General features: G+C 41.7%; 1 protein-coding gene across 2 annotated transcripts in view; it reads right to left on the reverse strand.

Annotated features, from left to right (window-relative positions):
- The window catches only part of epha4b (eph receptor A4b), a 106,330-nt gene that overhangs the window by 19,823 nt on the left and 66,781 nt on the right, over positions 1-19,726 (reverse strand). For both annotated transcript variants that reach the window (XM_078263526.1, XM_078263525.1), the window contains exons 11-13: positions 6,509-6,576; positions 5,629-5,754; positions 5,315-5,500 (exon numbers count right to left, since the gene is read on the reverse strand). In XM_078263526.1, coding sequence (XP_078119652.1) covers positions 5,315-5,500; positions 5,629-5,754; positions 6,509-6,576 — 380 coding nt within the window. The remainder of the gene's footprint in view (positions 1-5,314; positions 5,501-5,628; positions 5,755-6,508; positions 6,577-19,726) is intronic.

Genomic DNA, 19,726 nt, shown 5'->3' on the forward strand with positions numbered 1-19,726 from the left:
AATCATGCAAGCCCCGCATATTTTGTGCGGAAATCGGCAATTTATGCGACGAAAGTGCGGCGTATTTGAAAAAATGCGGCCCCCCCGCATAAATATGCGGACTTTGGCTGATTATGCATTGAATTACGCATAATCACGTTTTTCTGGCGGGACTGACTACTGTATTACCCCTGCTTCAACGGCTACTAGTAGTACTTTTACTATTATGCTGACAGTGTTACTTGTAAGTCATATTAACAATACCAATCATTCTAAAGTTCTCCTACTTCCTATTTGAAGAAACGGGCGTAATCTCTTTCTTGCTGTGAGTCAAATGACGTTGAGCTCACGTCTGTCCTTTAAATATGAAGCTACAGCCAGCATCTGGTTAGCTTAGCATAGCATAAAGACTAGAAAGGGGGGGGGGGGGCAGCTTGCTTGGCTGGGGCCACACTTTATGCCACACTATTTCTTTGGACACAGCCAGGTTAGCTGTTTCCCCCTGTTCCCAATCTTTATGCTAAGCTAAGCTTTGGTCTTCATATTTAACAGACAGATATGAGAGGGGTATTCTCATCTCAGTCACGACAAGAAAGCAAAAATGCGTATTTTACTATGAGGACATTAAACGTATTTCTTGTCTGATGTCCTAACACTATGGGGGCTTTCACACCTATCTCATCGGTCCGGACTTTCGGACTTTTCAGTTTGACGCGAACCCAAATTACAAGTGTGATAAGACAAGATAAGAAGCCTTTATATTACAATGAATACAACGAAATTACGAGTGCCCCTCCTGGCGGTGCTTAAAAGAAAACTATATGCACACATCCACGTATAACAAACAACAACATTCATTCATGAAGACAGGACATAGTTATGTCATGTATAGTTCTTTAGTGTGCTTGCATAACTGCAGTGTGAAACCAAAACTAACCGGATCAAATGTTTAACATGTAACAAAACATGAACCTGGGTCCTAACTTATAGGTGTAAAACGCTTCTGATATTTCCACAGTATCGTTACTAATGCTGTTAATGTTGTTACAACTGCTGCTGCTGCTGCTTTATATACCACAGCTACTTCTGCTACTGCTGCAGCAGAGCTGTGACAACAACTACTTCTACTCTTAGTACTACTCCAACCGATAGTACTCCTACAACCGCTGACTCTATACACGAACCAATCCGGCACACCTGAGCCCAGAGCAGTCAGGGTCAGCCTTCCTGATTACACTGAGGGCGGTGTGAAGGGACCAGCTGGTGCTGGGAAAGAAAAGGCCTGAAGGAATTATTGACCCATCTCAACTCTCACCCCCTCACTCGCGCACACACACACCCTGGGCTGTGACCTGTGAAATTACTGCTCCGCTAGTTTCTCAATGTGCCGTGAAGACAGGTGAGAAGAGAGACACAAAGAAACGCGTGTAAGAGTAGACGGACGCTCGTTACATGCACAAAACAGCACAAACAACACGCGCACGCACATTGTTATGTTCATGGAGCACGGTAAAGAGCACCCTATTAAGTTTAAGATGCTTGTCAAGCCAATCTTTTCACAGCCAGCTCCGCTGCTGTCCACAACATTTCAAGGAGTCATTCTTGAATTTATTGTTATTTGTTTGTTGTTTTATCAGAATGGGGTGTGTCATTGAAAAGACAATGCTGTAATTACATGTCAGCCTGCCAGAATATAAAAAAAAAAGCTCATTTGATTTAGTTTCTTGCTTGCTACTTCTACAAACTGCCTTAATCCTGCTAACCAAAGGTCACAGTTAACACCAAGCATTATGTAGACAACGAGAGAGAGAGAGAGAGAGAGAGAAAGAGGAAGTGAATAAGAAATGCACGGAGGTTTCTCATTCTTAATGTGCATGCTGCTGAATATGCATGAGGCTAAAAAACACATCCAATTAACTTTATGAATTATTAATATTCATGATAAAAGCCTATGCATATGCATTTGCTCTTTTATTGTTGGCCTAAGTGCCTCTGAGCACCGGTGTGTGATGGACTCAAGATCTTTGTGTGTATGTAAGTGGTGGTGGTGGTGGTGGTGGTGGTGGTGGGGGGAAGCGAGACGAGGGGGGAGAGCGGGGGTTTATTTGTCTGCCTGCATGTTTACAATTGTGTTTCTTCGTAGCGACTATCTCCCGCTTCCGTTTGCTTGTCTGTAGATCTCTAACAAACATCTGCATAACAAGGTGTCAGACTAGAGGAGGAACAGAGCAGTGGCACTGAGGAACATGAGCAGGAGGGGGAAGAGAGGAAGAGTCCTGAAACTACGTGAACCCTACATGTTGTCTTAGGGTCAAATGTGACCCGTTTTCAAAGTTTCTGTATCAGAAACATGGGTTTCTTTTATTGAGTTTGGGGTATTTTATTTCAATTTATAGAGTCTCTTTTTCTTCCTAGACCACAGATGTGATTATGTGCTGCCATTAAGAATAACAAAATGGTTTCAAAACAGTACCCTGACTAAACTTTGACATCTGTTGAAGTATGTGATAATCCATCAACAAAAGTTCCTCTGATTTTAACTATTGGTTTAAATAATTCATAATTTCTGCTTTTTTAACTCCAAAATGTCCGTAAAATGTCATGTACATTAAATGAATTACACGACCATTGATCATGAATTCCAAAAATAAGTGTAAAACTAGTGGTATGAAGTAGGCTGTTGAAGGTGTAACACAGAATTGGGTGATAATAGGAGGAGATTAGATATTTAATTTCAATTTGGTCAGACGAAAACATTAAAAGTCAATTAGAAACAACACTCACAAAAATGCCGACATTAAGTGCTGACGTTGTTGCTGCTGGTATTAATACCATAATAACGCAATGGGGATTTGCTCATTTATTTGTTCATTCATTTTCATTCATAGGGAAAAGACTACCCGCCAAAAAATGCCAAAATGACAACATGCCAACATCAGACGCGCGCCCGTCTACTCACCAATCAAAGGGAGACGCAACACACGTACGTGGTGACGACACGCCGTAGGTATGTCATGGAAAGTGTATACAATGTAATAAATAAACACAGATGTAGGTTCGGACTTTTAGGTGTGAAAACGCCCTTAAAATAAGAAATCACAGAATGGGTCAGAGCTGTCCTCTGAAATTCACACAGCCCCTGACCAGCCTGATGATTATAATGTCAAAACCTAACATCAGTTGGCTTTGCAGCTCGTGATCACATAAATACTTGACATTTGCAATTGTTGGGACCATTTCACATATTATGAGAACCGACTTCCAACGATAACAGTTTGGTCTTAAAAGGCAGGGATCCCCGAGTACAGCGAGGACTAGGCTTTCCTCCGTGTTTTTTTTTTGTGGTGGTTTCTACTAATTTTGTCAAGTAAAGAGCTCCAGGGGATTGCGTCGACAGAAACCATCAGCCAAAGCTCCAGAGCAAGCTGTGCCTTTAGTGTTGCCGTAGGACCGAAATGGAAATAAAAACATATTTTCAAATTAAGCTGGCTAAGCATTGACGTATTCTGGGTTTGAGGAAAGGGAAACAAAGAGAGAGTGCTAGTAGGACAGGAGACAAATGGGGAGCGATTGAATGAGAAGATTAGATGGACACTGAGAGAGAGAGAGAGCGAGAGAGAGAGCAGGAGCGTGAGGTATCAGACGAGAGAGGGATAGATGGCTAGAGACAGAGAGCGTGTGACTGAGAGAGCGATAACGAATAAGCCATCTTGTCGAAACAGGCCTGTTTCTATCTCACCTACGTGCGCGCACACTCGCTCTAATTGCCTAACACAATCATGCGAAGTAAACAAGGCGCTTGAGAGGCGGACAGTGCACACACCGCACGTGTCTGTCATCAACGCGTTACTGTGGTAACAGAGCTTTTATCTGATCTGGGGTCAGCTCTTATTTACATCACCAACAGCTCAGTCTCTTATGTGACAGACGGACTCACTCACTCACTGCAGTGCACATACAGAGAGAGGAAAGGGGAGGGTACGGTGTGGGAAATGAACATTTAGACTGTAGATTTAAGATGACTTCATGTATTGAGTTTGATGAAGTGTAAGGTTTGTTACTAATGTATTAACAGTCAACTGAGAGGCACAAGTCTCAAAGGATCATGTTTTTTTTCTGACAAATGGTTAGGCTATAACACCAGGGAGGGCAGTGGTTACACATCGAAGGGTATTGTGAAATACATTAACATGACTTGTGATTTCAGGAAGAGCTCAGGAAACGTATGTTGCAAAACGCATGAGTCAATCAGTCTGTCATGAGGACGACAACTGTTGTCCTTTTGGTGACTTGAAGATACTGGATTGTAGGGCTGCCCGATATGAGGGAAATATCTCATTGCGATTTATTTTGGCTGATATTGTGATTGCGATAGGATCCACTGTATTGTAGGGAATCATTGGAATGATCATTTTTGTATCATTATTGTCATAAAAAAAAAAAAAAAAATGTTTTCACCCTTGTGTTTTTTTACCTTTTTGATGTTTTTTTTTCCACATATTGCTTGCTTATTTCAACATTTTTGGCACTATTTTTTTTATTACCACCAGTATCTTCACCACTAGAACCAACTCATTTACACTAGTTTTACACTTATTTTTTTCGGAATTAATTGTCAATAAACCTCATTTATATGAAATAATACCTAATTTCTGTGTAAGAAAAAAGCAGAAATGATGAATGATTTGGACTAATGGTTAAGATCAGAGGAATGAAGGTAATGGCTAATCACAGATATGTCAAAGTTATTAGTCAGGATAATGCTATGAAATGGAATACAACACCCACAATTCAATGAAAGTAGAGCTCTGATCCTTAATTTCACTTGTGAAGAGCGTCGTATGGAACCATCCATGTTATTTCGGGGGCAATTCGGTTGAAAGAAACCCACATTTCTGATATAGAAACTTTGAAAACGGGTCAAATTTGACCCGAGGAAAACAGGAGGGTTAATTATTATATATGTGATTTTTGCGAAGATCTGTAACAAACAAACAAACAACTCTCTTTAGTCTGTAGGACACGAGTTGTAGGCCGGGATGTCTCTGTAGCACCACAATACTTAATCCAGACTGGTTTGACACATATTTTGCCTGTAACAAATATTGCACTAGTCCATATTGTGATTTCGATGAAACTGTGATTATTGTGCAGCCCTAATTGATTGTATATAAGAACAGTTACTCTGAAGAGACGAGGTCTTCTCCCGTGCACTGGCATTAAAGAACTGAATTCATCACACCACACCACCTGTACCTGTATTAAAAGAACAAGGAGAATTTCTCCCACGGTACATTTCGACTACAACGGTTACGCAACCAAACACATCACTCACATCTTGTGACGACCCCCTCCAGCCTGATGATGTTCGGGTGGTCAAACTGTCCCATGATGGAGGCCTCAGACAGGAAGTCCCTCCTCTGTTTGTCAGAGTATCCGGCCTTCAGACTCTTGATGGCCACGTAGATCTCCCTCTTTCCCTGAACACGCAGCCGACCACTGCACACCTCCCCAAACTCTCCTACACACACACACACACACACACACACACACACACAGAAAAAGGCAGTAGTAATTTGAATTAGAGTGAATTTATTTCTGTCTTTGGAGTTATTGATATAGTCTACTGCTGTTTTACTGCCAACTCACCAGCTCCAATGACTCTCTCTATGCGAATATTGGAAGCATCGATCTCTTTGGCAAAGTCCCTGACAGCCTGGTTGGGGTCTTCGTAAGTGTGAGGATGGACATAGGTCCTGCTGCCTGGCAGCTTGACTGCATGAGCGGAAATGGGGGGGAAAGATGAATGCTAAATGTACTAATATTGTTATATATATATATATATATATATATATTTATTGTTAAAAGTTAACGGTATTAATAGGTTTTTGATCCCTCTGGGGAAATGATTTCCTCCCTAGGAGGCTGACATTTCAGAAAAGTGAATGCATGTTGAAATAAGTGCTTGAGCGTGGGTGCTCTGTTACATCACAAATTGTTACATAATTAAACACATAACTACTTTGTTAGCAATGGTGTTAAAATGACTCAGAATTTTAACAGGAACCCATAAGGAGCTACGCTTTTGCCAGCAAAAATTAGTGCAAGAAAGTTTAAAACAATGTGGTTTAGTTCAGCTGAGAGTGCTACAAAGTTGGCGACGTATGTACAGTAACTGACTTATGATACATTTTGAAGGTGTGCAAACAAAGTACGACTGCTGTATGTTAATAAACGAACAGTAATTGTCAGCACGTTGCCACTTTGGAGTGCTTTTGCTCCTAGAGTGTTCCAACCATTTTAGGATGGTGTGAAGTTGCTTGCATACACTTATTAATATTAAAATAAATCACTGAGTTTGACAAAGAAAAACCAAATACATTTGTATGCATCATGCTACAATGTTACTGATTGCAGTGATGAATGTCGGTACATCACATGATAACAACGTGAAACATTCCCATTTTAACATATAATCATACAAACAGTTATACATACTGTACGTGTGTGTATGCGTTTGTGTCTTTACCTCGGCCGTGTTGGAACTGCATCTTCTCTTCATCAGGGTCCTGCTTGGCTTTGATATATCCACAGTGCCTGAAAAAGAAATGCAGCTGGATTATGATTCTGTATATGCATAGACTTTTTTCTACCAGCACCAGATACCAATATACCTTCATGGCACGTCTACGAAACATCATACCCTTGAGTGTGTGTGTGTGTGTGTGTGCAATTCCACACAGGTGTTTGATATGTTACATTTATAATCTTTCCAGAGGAATCCTGTGCTGCACTGTGCATTGCCAGCTGTGTGTATGAACAACTAGAGATTTCCTTTTGTTTCTACAGTACATGCCCACTCCTGTATAACAAAAAAAAAAGAACAACTGTATTTTACCTATCAATTCTACACTGCCTGAGGTTCAGTGTGTGTGTGTGTGTGTGTGTGTGTCCTGATAGAGGCAGATCTATTAATGCACTCCTTTCTTTACCCATCTATGGACCCCTCTGGCTGTTTACCACTGCCTTCAATATTATCATGCGTCTCACACACACACACACACACACACACACACACACACACACACACACACACACACACACACACACACACACAAAAACAAACCTCTATTCCCTTTCACCACCCCACTGTGCCCACAGGCACACACCCTGCAGCGCGGGTCAGTCCAACGATCAAGACAAAATATTGACAAATTGATCAACTCAATCCTGCCGTCCAGCTGTGAGGAAGTGTTTTACAGACCTCGATGCGGGATGCTGTTAGTGTGTGTGTGTGTGTGTGTGTGTGTGTGTATGCGTGTGTTCTTGTGTCATATAATTGTGTCAGTGTATTTTCTTTCCACTTTGTCGAGCTTCCGCCTCAGACAGTGTTTAACAGCCCCTGATCACCCATAACACTGTCGCTGAGATTTACGGATCTTTTAAATTCAGCAAAAACATTTTAGGACAAAAAACATAAAAGTTTCATATAACGAGTTACTAAACACGACGTAAATACTACAGCCTTCTCTACTCTTTTCCCCTCTTGTCCAATCCTTCTTGACAGGTAAAGCAGCAACCAGTCGGTTGTGTCCGTCTATCATGAAGATAAATTGATTTGGGCTAAGAGCCAAGAGTAACTGGGAATCAGCAGCACGTGTGATTTAAAGAAGCAGAGTGGAGGAGGGCAGACGAGGAAAGGAGACAGAAAGAAATACTGTGGCAAGCAAAGATTTAATGAAGAAAAAAGGGAAGAGGAGAAGTTGGATTTCGGAAAAAAAACTAACGAAAACTAATAAAAGAGAGGAGTGGAAAAGAAACGGAGTAAAGCGTAAGGATGAGAGACAAACAGCGACAGAAATGGAGAAAGGTGGGGTCTCGCTAGGCTCAGTAAATCTCAGTCATTTGGTGTTTAATCCTTGTGTTGATTTTACACAGCTGAATGCATGGTGTAACCCAGACATCAATAGGCTGTCTTGGGAATACACACACACACACACACACACACACACACACACACACACACACACACACACACACACACACACACACACACACAGGGGTAGAGACTGGTTGCTGGTATTTGGGGATAAAGAGGAGGGGGCATAATGTTCTTTGGGCCCCACCTGGTTATCAGCTGGGCTCAAGCCAGTCAAACACCAAGGGACTATCATTACCCCCTTGACACACACACACACACACACACACACACACACACACACACACACACACACACACAGTGTTTTGGGGCATGTGCTTAGAGCATATGTGGAATGGGGACATGGGTCACACCTCTGCTCCAACTGTGATAATCCTGTGGGGGCGTACACACACACACACACACACACACACACACACACACACACCCTGCAAAACCCACGTTCAAAACACTTCCCCATCACTGCTGGATGTGTATCTGTGTTAGTGTGTGTAGTCTCTATGGGTGCATGGCTGCATATGTGTGTGTGTGTGTGTGTGTGTGTGTGTGTGTGTGTGTGTCTGATGGGAAATGAACACATTTCCATAGTAATTACTGAGGAACTCATTCCTCCTCTTCAGTTAGAAGTGTCATGAATCATTAGCGCTGGAGTCTTAAACATGGCACCAAACCTGACATGGCTGTGGCTTTTGTGTCCCCCCCCCCCCGACAGCTGTGTCTCTGTGAGTGTTTGAAATACATATTTTAACACCTTCAAGTCAATGCAACTGACCTGTAATTAATTTATTAAAGAGTGCAGAACTGGACTCAGGAGGACAATGTGGAAGCCATTTTCCAATGCCACGGGTATTACAAAAAAAAAAACGTATTTGAAAGTGGTAACATGTGGCAGCGGTACACAAACAACATAACAGAACAAATAGTTGTCATAGGGTAATCACACATTTATATGGATTATTCTCATTTGCAGTTATTCCAATTAGGCTGCTTGTTCAGTTCACTTTTTGTCAAAAGTATTCTCTAAAAAGGCTCGTTTTCCTGATCAATATCCAGCCATCACTCTTGGGAGGAACAGCTTTACACCAACTTATAGCTTTGTGCTGGCTTCAGTAATATTTTAATATATTATATTTTATGTATGTACCACGTCTTTGTACGATATATCCAAGATTCATTATAGAACACATGTAGGGAATCAACCCTGTTTTCTAAAAAAGAAAACATCATTAAAAGGGTTGCTTAAATGTAATGGTTATGTTTAGGCACTCAAAGCTCTTAGGTTTAGGTTAGAAAACGATTGCAGTCTAAGTGGAATATTCAAAAGGTCAACCCTGACATGCGGTTGACATTTAACCAGTGCTGTTCAACAGGCCTGATTCAATTCAAACAATGGTAATCCCAAATATATATATCTTCTTTGGTAATTACAGTGGAATCTCAATTTAACACCAACACCTTGGAATATAATTATAGTGTAGGCCTCAGTCCATTTACGTGTTGTGACTAGAGCTGTAATCGGGCCTTAAAAGTTAGGCTCGGCACGCACACAGCTCGTTTGCCTTTTGTCAAGAATGAGTCATTTATACATTTGTTAACATCATTTATTCATGACTAACGTAGGCTATAGGCCACTTGGAAGTTAGAACAAAGAAATAAAATAAGCCAGCCTCCGTTTCACCTCCTCAACATTAATTTTCGCGCTAATCGAAACGCATCACCTGACCGCTCATTTACTGCGCAAGCCCGAGCCCGAGCCCGAGCCCGAGCCCGGCCCGAGCCCGGCCCGAGCCCGTGTACAATGATAGAAATGAAGACCCGTCGCGTCCTGTCGGGTCCTGTTGGGTCCTGTCGGGTCCTGTCGGGTTCGGGCAAAGATCTTCAGCGCTAGTTGTGACATCACTCTCTTCTTTGCCTTCCCGGCCTCCACATGCTACTGTAGTTAGCATGAAAGTTTTGTGTTTTGCGTTCATGCCTGATGTCCCTTATTCCGAGTTTCTGCAGGTTTCACCAAGTCATATTCAAGACTTTTTAAGACCTTTTTAAGATCATTATAAATGAAATGTAAGACCTTCATCACAACTGAGCACTAAATCCATTTTTTTTTCAAGCCAAGTATTGCTTAACTTGCACTTCCCCATAGTTGAAGAATAAAATCCGTTTTGTGTCTGTAGTACAATCCGAAAGAGACACGCGCCAATAACACGAAAGCTGATTGGCTGCAATATAAGTTGTAAGTGTTGGTCTCATTTGTAGTCGTAAGACAGTGAAATTATATTTGGACTAGCAAAAGAAAGAACTACAACACCACAGAATAAAAATAAAAAAAAGAGCCTTAGCGGTATGTGTGTTCTTACGGTACACTGTACTACAATAGAATTTGTACGATCTTTCTACTTCACGTTTTTATTCATGTCTTATCGTAGATATGTTACTTATTTACTGTATACACTTACTGACTTGCTCTCTTCTTACTCTTATCGGGTACTTACTGATTATGATCAAAATTATTTAAGACCTAGAACACAATACTTCAGCGAATTTAAGACTTTTTAAGGCCTAAAATTTAGATTTTTAAATTTTAGACATTTTAAGAACCCGCGGAAACCCTGTTATTACATTTATTCAAGCTTAAGTTCACAATACATTTCCTTTTTAAAATCTTTATTCATGTGTGGCGCCTGTTTTTTGTCATTTACTCCAGGCTAGTTTGTTAACCTAAGCCTAACAACATGTAAGCTACTCTAGTATCAAAGTCCTGTGCTTTGTAAACCAACTGTACAGGAATGTCTTTTCCTGGATTGGGCAAAAAAAACATTGTCAGTGCTTGTAATCCATAGCCTGGTTGACACCAGACCCTTCTCAGTTGTAACTGAGAGTGGGTCCTGGGCAAGCTTCATTCGCAGTCCATTTCCAAAGGGGTGTCACCAACGGACGCCGCTCAAATGCCTCTGGATAGTCCTTCAACCAATCAGACCAATGATCTGGGTGACGTAGCAGCTACAGCGGCATCAACAGGTTGCTGCGCTTCGGTTGCTGTCGTCATCGTGTAAAGCCTGCCTCAATGGTTGTGATTGGTGCCTCGATTTGGAAAAATTGGAAATGGACTTGAATGGGCTTTTGGTCAGACGGACTTGCAGAGCAAATCTCAAATTTGCCGGAAGTTCGTCAGGGTTTTCCCAGGCTATGTAATCCAGGCAACAACAGGGAACTTGTTACCTCCACAACGTATTTAGCAAAGCAAGTTGGTAGTAAATGCAGCGGTAAGCATATTCTGTAGTTGCTTGTTCTGTATAATTTGCCCAAAATGGCTTTGGTGTGGCACATGCAGAAAAGACGGTTATGGTCACCACGGAGACTTGTTGTGCGGCTAGTTGTCTGCTTTTCGTTTGGATGCCACAGGTTTGTACTTTACACTATGAGCGTTCATAGCCTCTTACGCCGGCTTACACTTTGTAATGAGATAGTCCTCCTCACATCGCCACTAGCTGCTTCTTTATTTTGCCGTGTAAAGTTAGCACTCTATCTGTCACTGTGGGAGGAATCATTGTTCCATTTAGCTGCCATCTAATTGCACTATACTGTTTCATGCAGTAAAAACAAAACCCCGCACACACAGCTGCATATTCCTGCAGATTTAAAGTACACACACCTGCGCCAATCACGCAAAAACACACACTTTAATGGACTGCGATATCACTATCACACCGGGGCTCTCACCTTTCTCTCTGCCTCTCTCTGTTCCACTTCAGTGAGGACAACAGGCTATCCCTGTCCTCCAAAGCCACACACTCCAAATTTGCATATCAATTTACTTTTTAATATAATACTCTGTCACTCGAGACCCATTTGTCATTCTGCTAGCAAGCTCCCACCTTCATAGAACTCCATCCATAAATTATCGCCGCCGTAGCCCACCCCCCCTTTTCCTCTCCCTTCCTGCCCTTTATCTCTCTAGGGTGTTACATTCTTTTTAATTCTAACTTTAAGTAAAAACATCCCCTTTTCAAACAGCCCACATATCCTCTTTTTCTTCCTCTTGTTTCCACCTATTTATCCTCCCCTCAACAGGCCCTGTCCTCCGCTCCCTTTTTCTTTGCTTTGTGCTGTTTTGTTTTTTTTAATATACAGGTGCTGGTCATATAATTAGAATATCATGAAAAAGTTGATTTATTTCAGTAATTCCATTCAAAAAGTGAAACTTGTATAATGTATACATTCATTCCACACAGACTGATATATTTCAAGTGTTTATTTCTTTTAATTTTGATGATTAGAACTGACAACTGATGAAAACCCCAAATTCAGTATCTCAGAAAATTAGAATATTGTGACAAGGTTCAATATTGAAGGCACCTGGTGTCACACTCTAATCAGCTGATTAACTCAAAACACCTGCAAAGGCCTTTAAATGGTCCCTCAGTCTAGTTCTGTAGGCTACACAATCATGGGGAAGACTGCTGACTTGACAGCTGTCCAAAAGACGACCATTGACACCTTGCCCAAGGAGGGCAAGACACAGAAGGTCATTGCTAAAGAGGCTGGCTGTTCACAGAGCTCTGTGTCCAAGCACATTAATAGAGAGGCGAAGGGAAGGAAAAGATGTGGTAGAAAAAAGTGTACAAGCAATAGGGATAACCTCACCGTGGAGAGGATTGTGAAACAAAACCCATTCAAAAATGTGGGGGAGATTCACAAAGAGTGGACTGCAGCTGGAGTCAGTGCTTCAAGAACCACCACGCACAGACGCATGCAAGACATGGGTTTCAGCTGTCGCATTCCTTGTGTCAAGCCACTCCTGAACAAGACACAGCGTCAGAAGCGTCTCGCCTGGGCTAAAGACAAAAAGGACTGGACTGCTGCTGAGTGGTCCAAAGTTATGTTCTCTGATGAAAGTACATTTTGCATTTCCTTTGGAAATCAAGGTCCCAGAGTCTGGAGGAAGAGAGGAGAGGCACAGAATCCACGTTGCTTGAAGTCCAGTGTAAAGTTTCCACAGTCAGTGATGGTTTGGGGTGCCATGTCATCTGCTGGTGTTGGTCCACTGTGTTTTCTGAGGTCCAGGGTCAACGCAGCCGTCTACCAGGAAGTTTTAGAGCACTTCATGCTTCCTGCTGCTGACCAACTTTATGGAGATGCAGATTTCATTTTCCAACAGGACTTGGCACCTGCACACAGTGCCAAAGCTACCAGTACCTGGTTTAAGGACCATGGTATCCCTGTTCTTAATTGGCCAGCAAACTCACCTGACCTTAACCCTATAGAAAATCTATGGGGTATTGTGAAGAGGATGATGTGATGCGACAGACCCAACATTGCAGAAGAGCTGAAGGCCACTATCAGAGCAACCTGGGCTCTCCTAACACCTGAGCAGTGCCACAGACTGATCGACTCCATGCCACGCGGCATTGCTGCAGTAATTCAGGCAAAAGGAGCCCTTAGTTGTCAGTTATAATCATCACAATTAGAAGAAATGAACATTTGAAATATATCACTCTGTGTGTGTGATGAATGAATATAATATACAAATTTCACTTTTTGAATGGAATTACTGAAATAAATCAACTTTTTCATGATATTCTAATTATATGACCAGCACCTGTATATAGAAATAGTGGACACTCTGAGCTGGAAAGAGAAAAAAAGAGGTGGAGAGGGAGATGGAGAAAGAGAGTGCTGACAGGCAAGAACGCACAATGGGGGTCCAAGCCTGCATACCAACTAACAAGCAATCAGATGGAGGGGAAGAGCGAGGAGAGGCGGGGAGGCAGCCATATAGGAATAGAAACGTGAAGGGAAGTGGACAGATAGAGGTTTGAGGCAGTGTTGTGTTCTACTACAACAGGAGCTGAAGATTAAAAAAAAGGGAGAGAGAAAAGACATTATGAGAACAAAAAGAGTGCTAAATATAAATTAGAATGAGTAAAAAGGGAAGCAACAAGAAGGAGATCTTGAATCTTACAATAGGGATGACGGCTACATGTGCAGGAGAGAAGATGACTGAAACAAGGCGAGGGATGGAGACTAAATATTGGCTGCATGCATCGAGGATTAAGAAGGACCGATCAACACTATCAGCACATAGCTCCCTGTGGAGGAGAGTAAGAGAAAGGATAAAAAAAAAAAATCTTTAGTTATACTCGCGCGTGACACCGGGGCACGAGCCTCTGCAGACGCCGCGCGTGCTAAGAGCACGCACAGAGACGTTTATGCTCAACGCGTTGTTCGTTGCAGTATTGTTCGAAATGCCACGATGCGTACAAAAGATCTGTCAATAAGCAATAGAATGGAGTAGAGAGCAGAAGTAATGGAAAACCAGCTGCCTGGCAACAGCAGTAAACACATCCATGGCAAACACCGACATACCGCCAAACATCACATATGTCTAGTCTAATTATTAACGTTACTGTCACTTATCCCCAAGTCTAAATGACTGTCCACCTCTCGATGTTACAAACACTCTTTAAAACAAGCAACCTGTTTTTCCACACTTTACAGCAAAATGCCTCTTCTTTTCCCAGTGTTGGCTCCCTCTTACACATATTTAAGGTCATTCGACTCTCTGTGGTCTGTACATGAAGAATCATACAGATGTTTGTACAGGCGAAGTCTTCCGAGCCGACCACGTGGAAATGGAACGTGCAGTGCGCGCCGAGTTACAAAAATTCAGAGGTGCATGACCACGTGCCGTGACAACTTGCGGAGCTTTCATGCTGGATACACAAAATCTTGTCCAGAATATATCTACTGAGACATCATTATTACTGTTTTAATTTGCACATTTTTATACTTGCTCTCAAATAGAGCTGCAAAGATTAATCAATTAATCCATTAGTTGTCAACTATTGAATCAATCACCAACTATTTTGATAATCGATTAAACGGTAAAGTTCTCTGATTCCAGCTTCTTAAATTAATATTTTCTAGTTTCTTCACTCCTCTGTGACAGTAAACTGAATATCTTTGAGTTGTGGTCATGACAAGACTAGTCTCGCTTTGCCAGACCTTCCTCCACAGTGCTGCGGAGGAAGGTCTATAAACCAGAGAACGTTTTTCTCCCATCCCGGAATGCTGTGTGGACTAGACACAGCATTCTGGGATGGGAGAAAAACGTGCTGTGGTTTATTGGCATTTCTTTAAACCAATCGCAATCGTCTTGGGCGGCGGACGGAGCCATGGTGCCTCTGCAAAATAGCCTCCGGAAGGAACTTGTTTTGGTGGAACGTGTGTACGTTCAAAGGTTGTTTTAGTCGTGCAACAGAAAACTCAGATTGGACAGATAGTCTAGCTAGCTGTCTGGATTTACCCTGCAGAGATCTGAGGAGCAGTTAACCATAGTCCTCAGAAATCCACCGGAGGTTAAAATGCCAACACAAAGAAAGAGGAAGGTGACGGACATCCTAAATGAGGGACATTCGGCGGAATTTCAGGGCGGCACCGGAGCAATCCTGGAAGTGGAACATCGTGTATATAGACTATAACAAGACATTTAATGACGTCATCTTGGGCTTTGGAAAACGCTGAACGACTTTTCTTTTTTTTACCATTTTCTGACATTTTATAGACCAAACAACTAATCGATTAATCGAGAAAATAATCGACAGATAAATCGACTCATTAGTTTCAGCCCTACTCTCGAGTCTTTACACCATGTTATTGCATAGTTCATTTCACAACTGCGCCATTTTATATTCTGATATTCGTCATCTTTAAATCTTTATCCTTTATATTTATTTTTCTAATTCTTATTTTTATTTTCTTGTGCTAAATATCGCACACTTGCCTTTTTAACAGAGTCAAGACACACATATCACCGCACACATTGTGTGAGCATGTGGCACATACTGTACAAGCTTTTAACTCTTGAGACCTAATGATAGATACAGTCTGGTAGCAAGTCAAAGTTGGTCCATGTTGTGTATTAAAAAACACATTGTGAATCAGCCGGATTTTGTAAACCTTTAAGAAGATTATACAATGTGCGATAAAGTGAGCCGTGTCCTAGTAACTGTCACTAGTTTGCCAAGTCTTCATTTATTGGTCTATTTAGCCTCAAGCTTGGTTGCTGCTCCCATTCCTCCCTCAGTTTAACTCCAGGCTATGAGGAGATAATGGTGATTAAAACCAGCACTCGGTGATTGTCAGTCATGTTAGTTTGCTGGGGCAAGAGAATCACCTCCGTCACATATAGACGGGGGTCATCACGTCACACACAAATGCTACTCTGTTCTCTGATATCATGTGTCTAAAGCCGTAACAGCCTGCAGTTCATAAAAGTTCTCTCGTGAAAAGTGTCTGCTGTCTGGAGCTGGGTACCAATCTTCGATACTTTTTAGGCACCGACCCAACTGCCTACATATTATCGAGTATCTAAATATGCCTTGTCATTCAATACCAAATTTCAAAACATAAGGGCTGCAATGAAAAAAAAAAAAAAGGTTTAATAGTAGGTAACGTTTCGGTACTAGACCATCTTCAGGCAAAATGTTACACAGTATGAGTTTTCTTTGCAACTCTTGACCTGCACCTGTCTCACGTTGTAGATGTGCTTGTAGTATTTTTCTATAAAACATACGGACTAAAACTAATCAATGTCAGTGAGCCAATAAGCATGCAGCATGCTTGTACCAAGATCTAATAATGCTTGTGATTGGCTGTCTAATACTACTTTGTGCACAAAGACAGGGCTCACTTGTGTGTGTGTGTGTGTGTGTTGTATTTTGAGAGGCTTGACTACACTGTGCGTCACATAGTTGTCAAGGAGCTAACAAAAAAATTGTACCGTAATGTAAAACAATTGTACCATGTTGTAATTTATTTTTGTCACAATGGATTTGGTTACACTTTACATGAAGGTATCTACATAAGAGTGACATGACACTGTCATGCACGTGTCATAAACATTATAAACAAGTCATAAATGTTTATGACATAACGCTTCTGTCATTAAGTGTCATTCTGTTTTTGTCATGACAAGTTAGGGTTAGGGTAAGAGTTAGGGTTAGGGTTCATGTGTCATGACAGTGTCATGTCACTCTTATGTAGATACTTTCAAGTAAAGTGTTACCATGGGTTTTATAAAATTGGTATTGAAAAAAGTATTGCTCGGGAACTGATATCAACTTCCAGGTATCAGTACCGGTATCGCTTAGGAACAGCGATACCCAGCCCTACTGCTGAGCCACTGGAGTCCATATCTGAATCAGAGGGGGGAAAGAAAAAAAAGAAAGAGGATAAGTATGGAGGTGTGAAGCAGAGAAATTGAGAAAGGAAAATGTAGGGCAACAGAGAGAACATCGTGACAGAGAAGACGAGGAATGCAAAGAGGAGATCAAACGAGGGGAAACCTTGGCAGGACGGGACAAAAGGTTATGCACTAGAGGCAGGGAACGGCTGGAGAGAAAAGGTAAATATGGATGGTGGAGCAACCTTGAAACAAAGTGGGACAAAAGAGACAAAGACAAACCAAGTTGTGTGTGTGGACGATGATGTCTTAGTGACAGAAGGAGAGACGGCAGATAAGAGAGACTGTTTGTCTTCATGCAATGAATAACCTTGGACTAACTAACCTGAGACGTGAAGAGAGCTAATGAAGCGTGTGTAGTTCTGAGCCGCGTGGTGTCGCCCAGTTTGTTTTATATGACTGGCCACCTTTTATAGGATTAGAGGTCGGCTGCCGGCTCGGAGACGGGAGGAGAAATTGATACACTCCGAGACAAGGAAGAGTCAGAGGGGATCGTTCACACAGAAAAATAATATGTTTCCTTTCCTCTCCTCTCCTCTTTTTATTTCCTGTCTCTCCACATTATGTTCCCCCTGCTAATCAGAATGACTCGAAAAATGAAATCAGTAAATCATTAGTCACCCCTCCGGCATGACACAATGAAATGACTCTTTCTTCTCGACCACCCACTCTACACACACACACACACACGCGCACACACAAACCCACACGCACACACACACACACACACACACACACACACACAAACACACACACATGCACGCACGCACACCCTGCTGTGGGTATCTGCTCTAATCATTACTCATGATAATGGTGATTCCATTTAATATAAAGCTATTAAATTAAAAAAAAATAATTACTGGGAATTAAATCAATATTTAATATTCACTCTTATTATTTCACAGCAAAATTAAGCTTCACTCACCATCCCGAAAAAACAAACAAAAGACGTTCACTGCTCAGGCGCTGATAAACTCTGAGTTTCATAAAAGATTATTGTGGATAATTAAGAGTCAAAACAGCATAAAAAACTCTCCCTCTCCCTCTCTCTCTCTCTCTCTCTCTCTCTCTCTCTCCATCTTGGATGTGTCTGGCAGCGGCTCAGCACTCTCTGACCACAGTGTAAAAAGATTTACTCAGCTCGGGCTAATTATTAGGAAGGGAAAAGGATTAGCTGAAGAGATATGAGTGATAAATCTGTCTATGTTTCATTAACAACCTGTTTGGAAACATTTCATTTAGCTCCTGCTCATTAAAGAGAGTGGTAAAGAAAGGAAAGAAAAAAGGAAAGGAAATGAATGGGGGGCAGTGAGGTTGGTTGCAGATCTGCTGTAATTGGTGTAGTGTAGCTGACTTTTTTTACAACCTGGGGAAAAGGTCAAGTAAGAGAGGAGGGAAAGAGTGAGAGACGAAGCAGAGGAGCATGTCACCTGTATCATTAGGTGAAGTGTATCGTTACATTTGCTAACAGATCAGTGTGAAACTAATTCCCTTAATGATGTTACTACGGCGACTCAACTTGATTAGGTCACGGTCGTAATATGTGCACGTGTGTGTGTGTGTGTGTGTGTGTGGATCCAACAAATGTATTAAAATATGCTATAAACTTTAAAAAACCCTGCCGAAAACAGTTTTTTTTATTTGTCTGATGTTTATAGGACATTTGATCAATCCCACGGCAACATCTGCTCATTTGCATAAAGCCCGTGTGAAATAGTTTTGCACCTGCGGCAGCTATAGCTACTATTATTGCACCGTTTGTATGCTACTATCTAGGCATTCTGCAGACAGCGCCTGTATTCAGCTACACCCTACAGCTCTGCTGCATTAATTGAAAGCACCAGCATCCGAGCAACACATACAGATCTGTCTAATAATACACACACACATCCTCATCGCATACATGCACACATTCACCTCCCCGTACGGGCCTGTTTTGTTTCAGATACACAGAATCGCCCGGGCTGCCAAATCATTATTAGCGCTATTATCAAGCAAACAGACCAACACCACCCACAGGGAAGGGAATGCATTGGCTGCTTTTACATCCACTAAATTCACCACAAGTACCATTTGGCGAACATGGGGCTATTATTTTTGTGCCTTTATTCCTGTTTTTTGAAATTTGTATTTTGTGGAAATCATTTATTTTTATTCTTTCCCACAAAAAAAAGGGTTAGGGTTAGGGCTAAAAAAAAAAAAAAAAATCACCGATTGTAATCTTTTGGTGTGACACACACACACACACACACACACACACACACACACACACACACACACACAAACAGAGCGTGGCACTATCTTTGTGGGGACCCGTCATTGACATAATGCATTCCCTAGCCCCTTACCCTAACCTTAACCATCACAACTAAATGCCTAACCTTAACCCTTACCCTCACCCTAACCATAACCTAATTCTAACCCTAATCCTAAAACCAAGTCTTAACCCTCAAACAGCCCTTTAAACTTGCGGACAGCTTTGTGGGTCCAAAATGCTGTCCGGACCCCACAAGTATACTGTATTCCCGGTTTTTGGACCCCACAATTATAGTTAAACAAGAACACAC

Source organism: Sander vitreus, chromosome 12 (assembly GCF_031162955.1).
Source record: "Sander vitreus isolate 19-12246 chromosome 12, sanVit1, whole genome shotgun sequence".
Classification (NCBI taxonomy): Eukaryota; Metazoa; Chordata; class Actinopteri; order Perciformes; family Percidae; genus Sander; species Sander vitreus.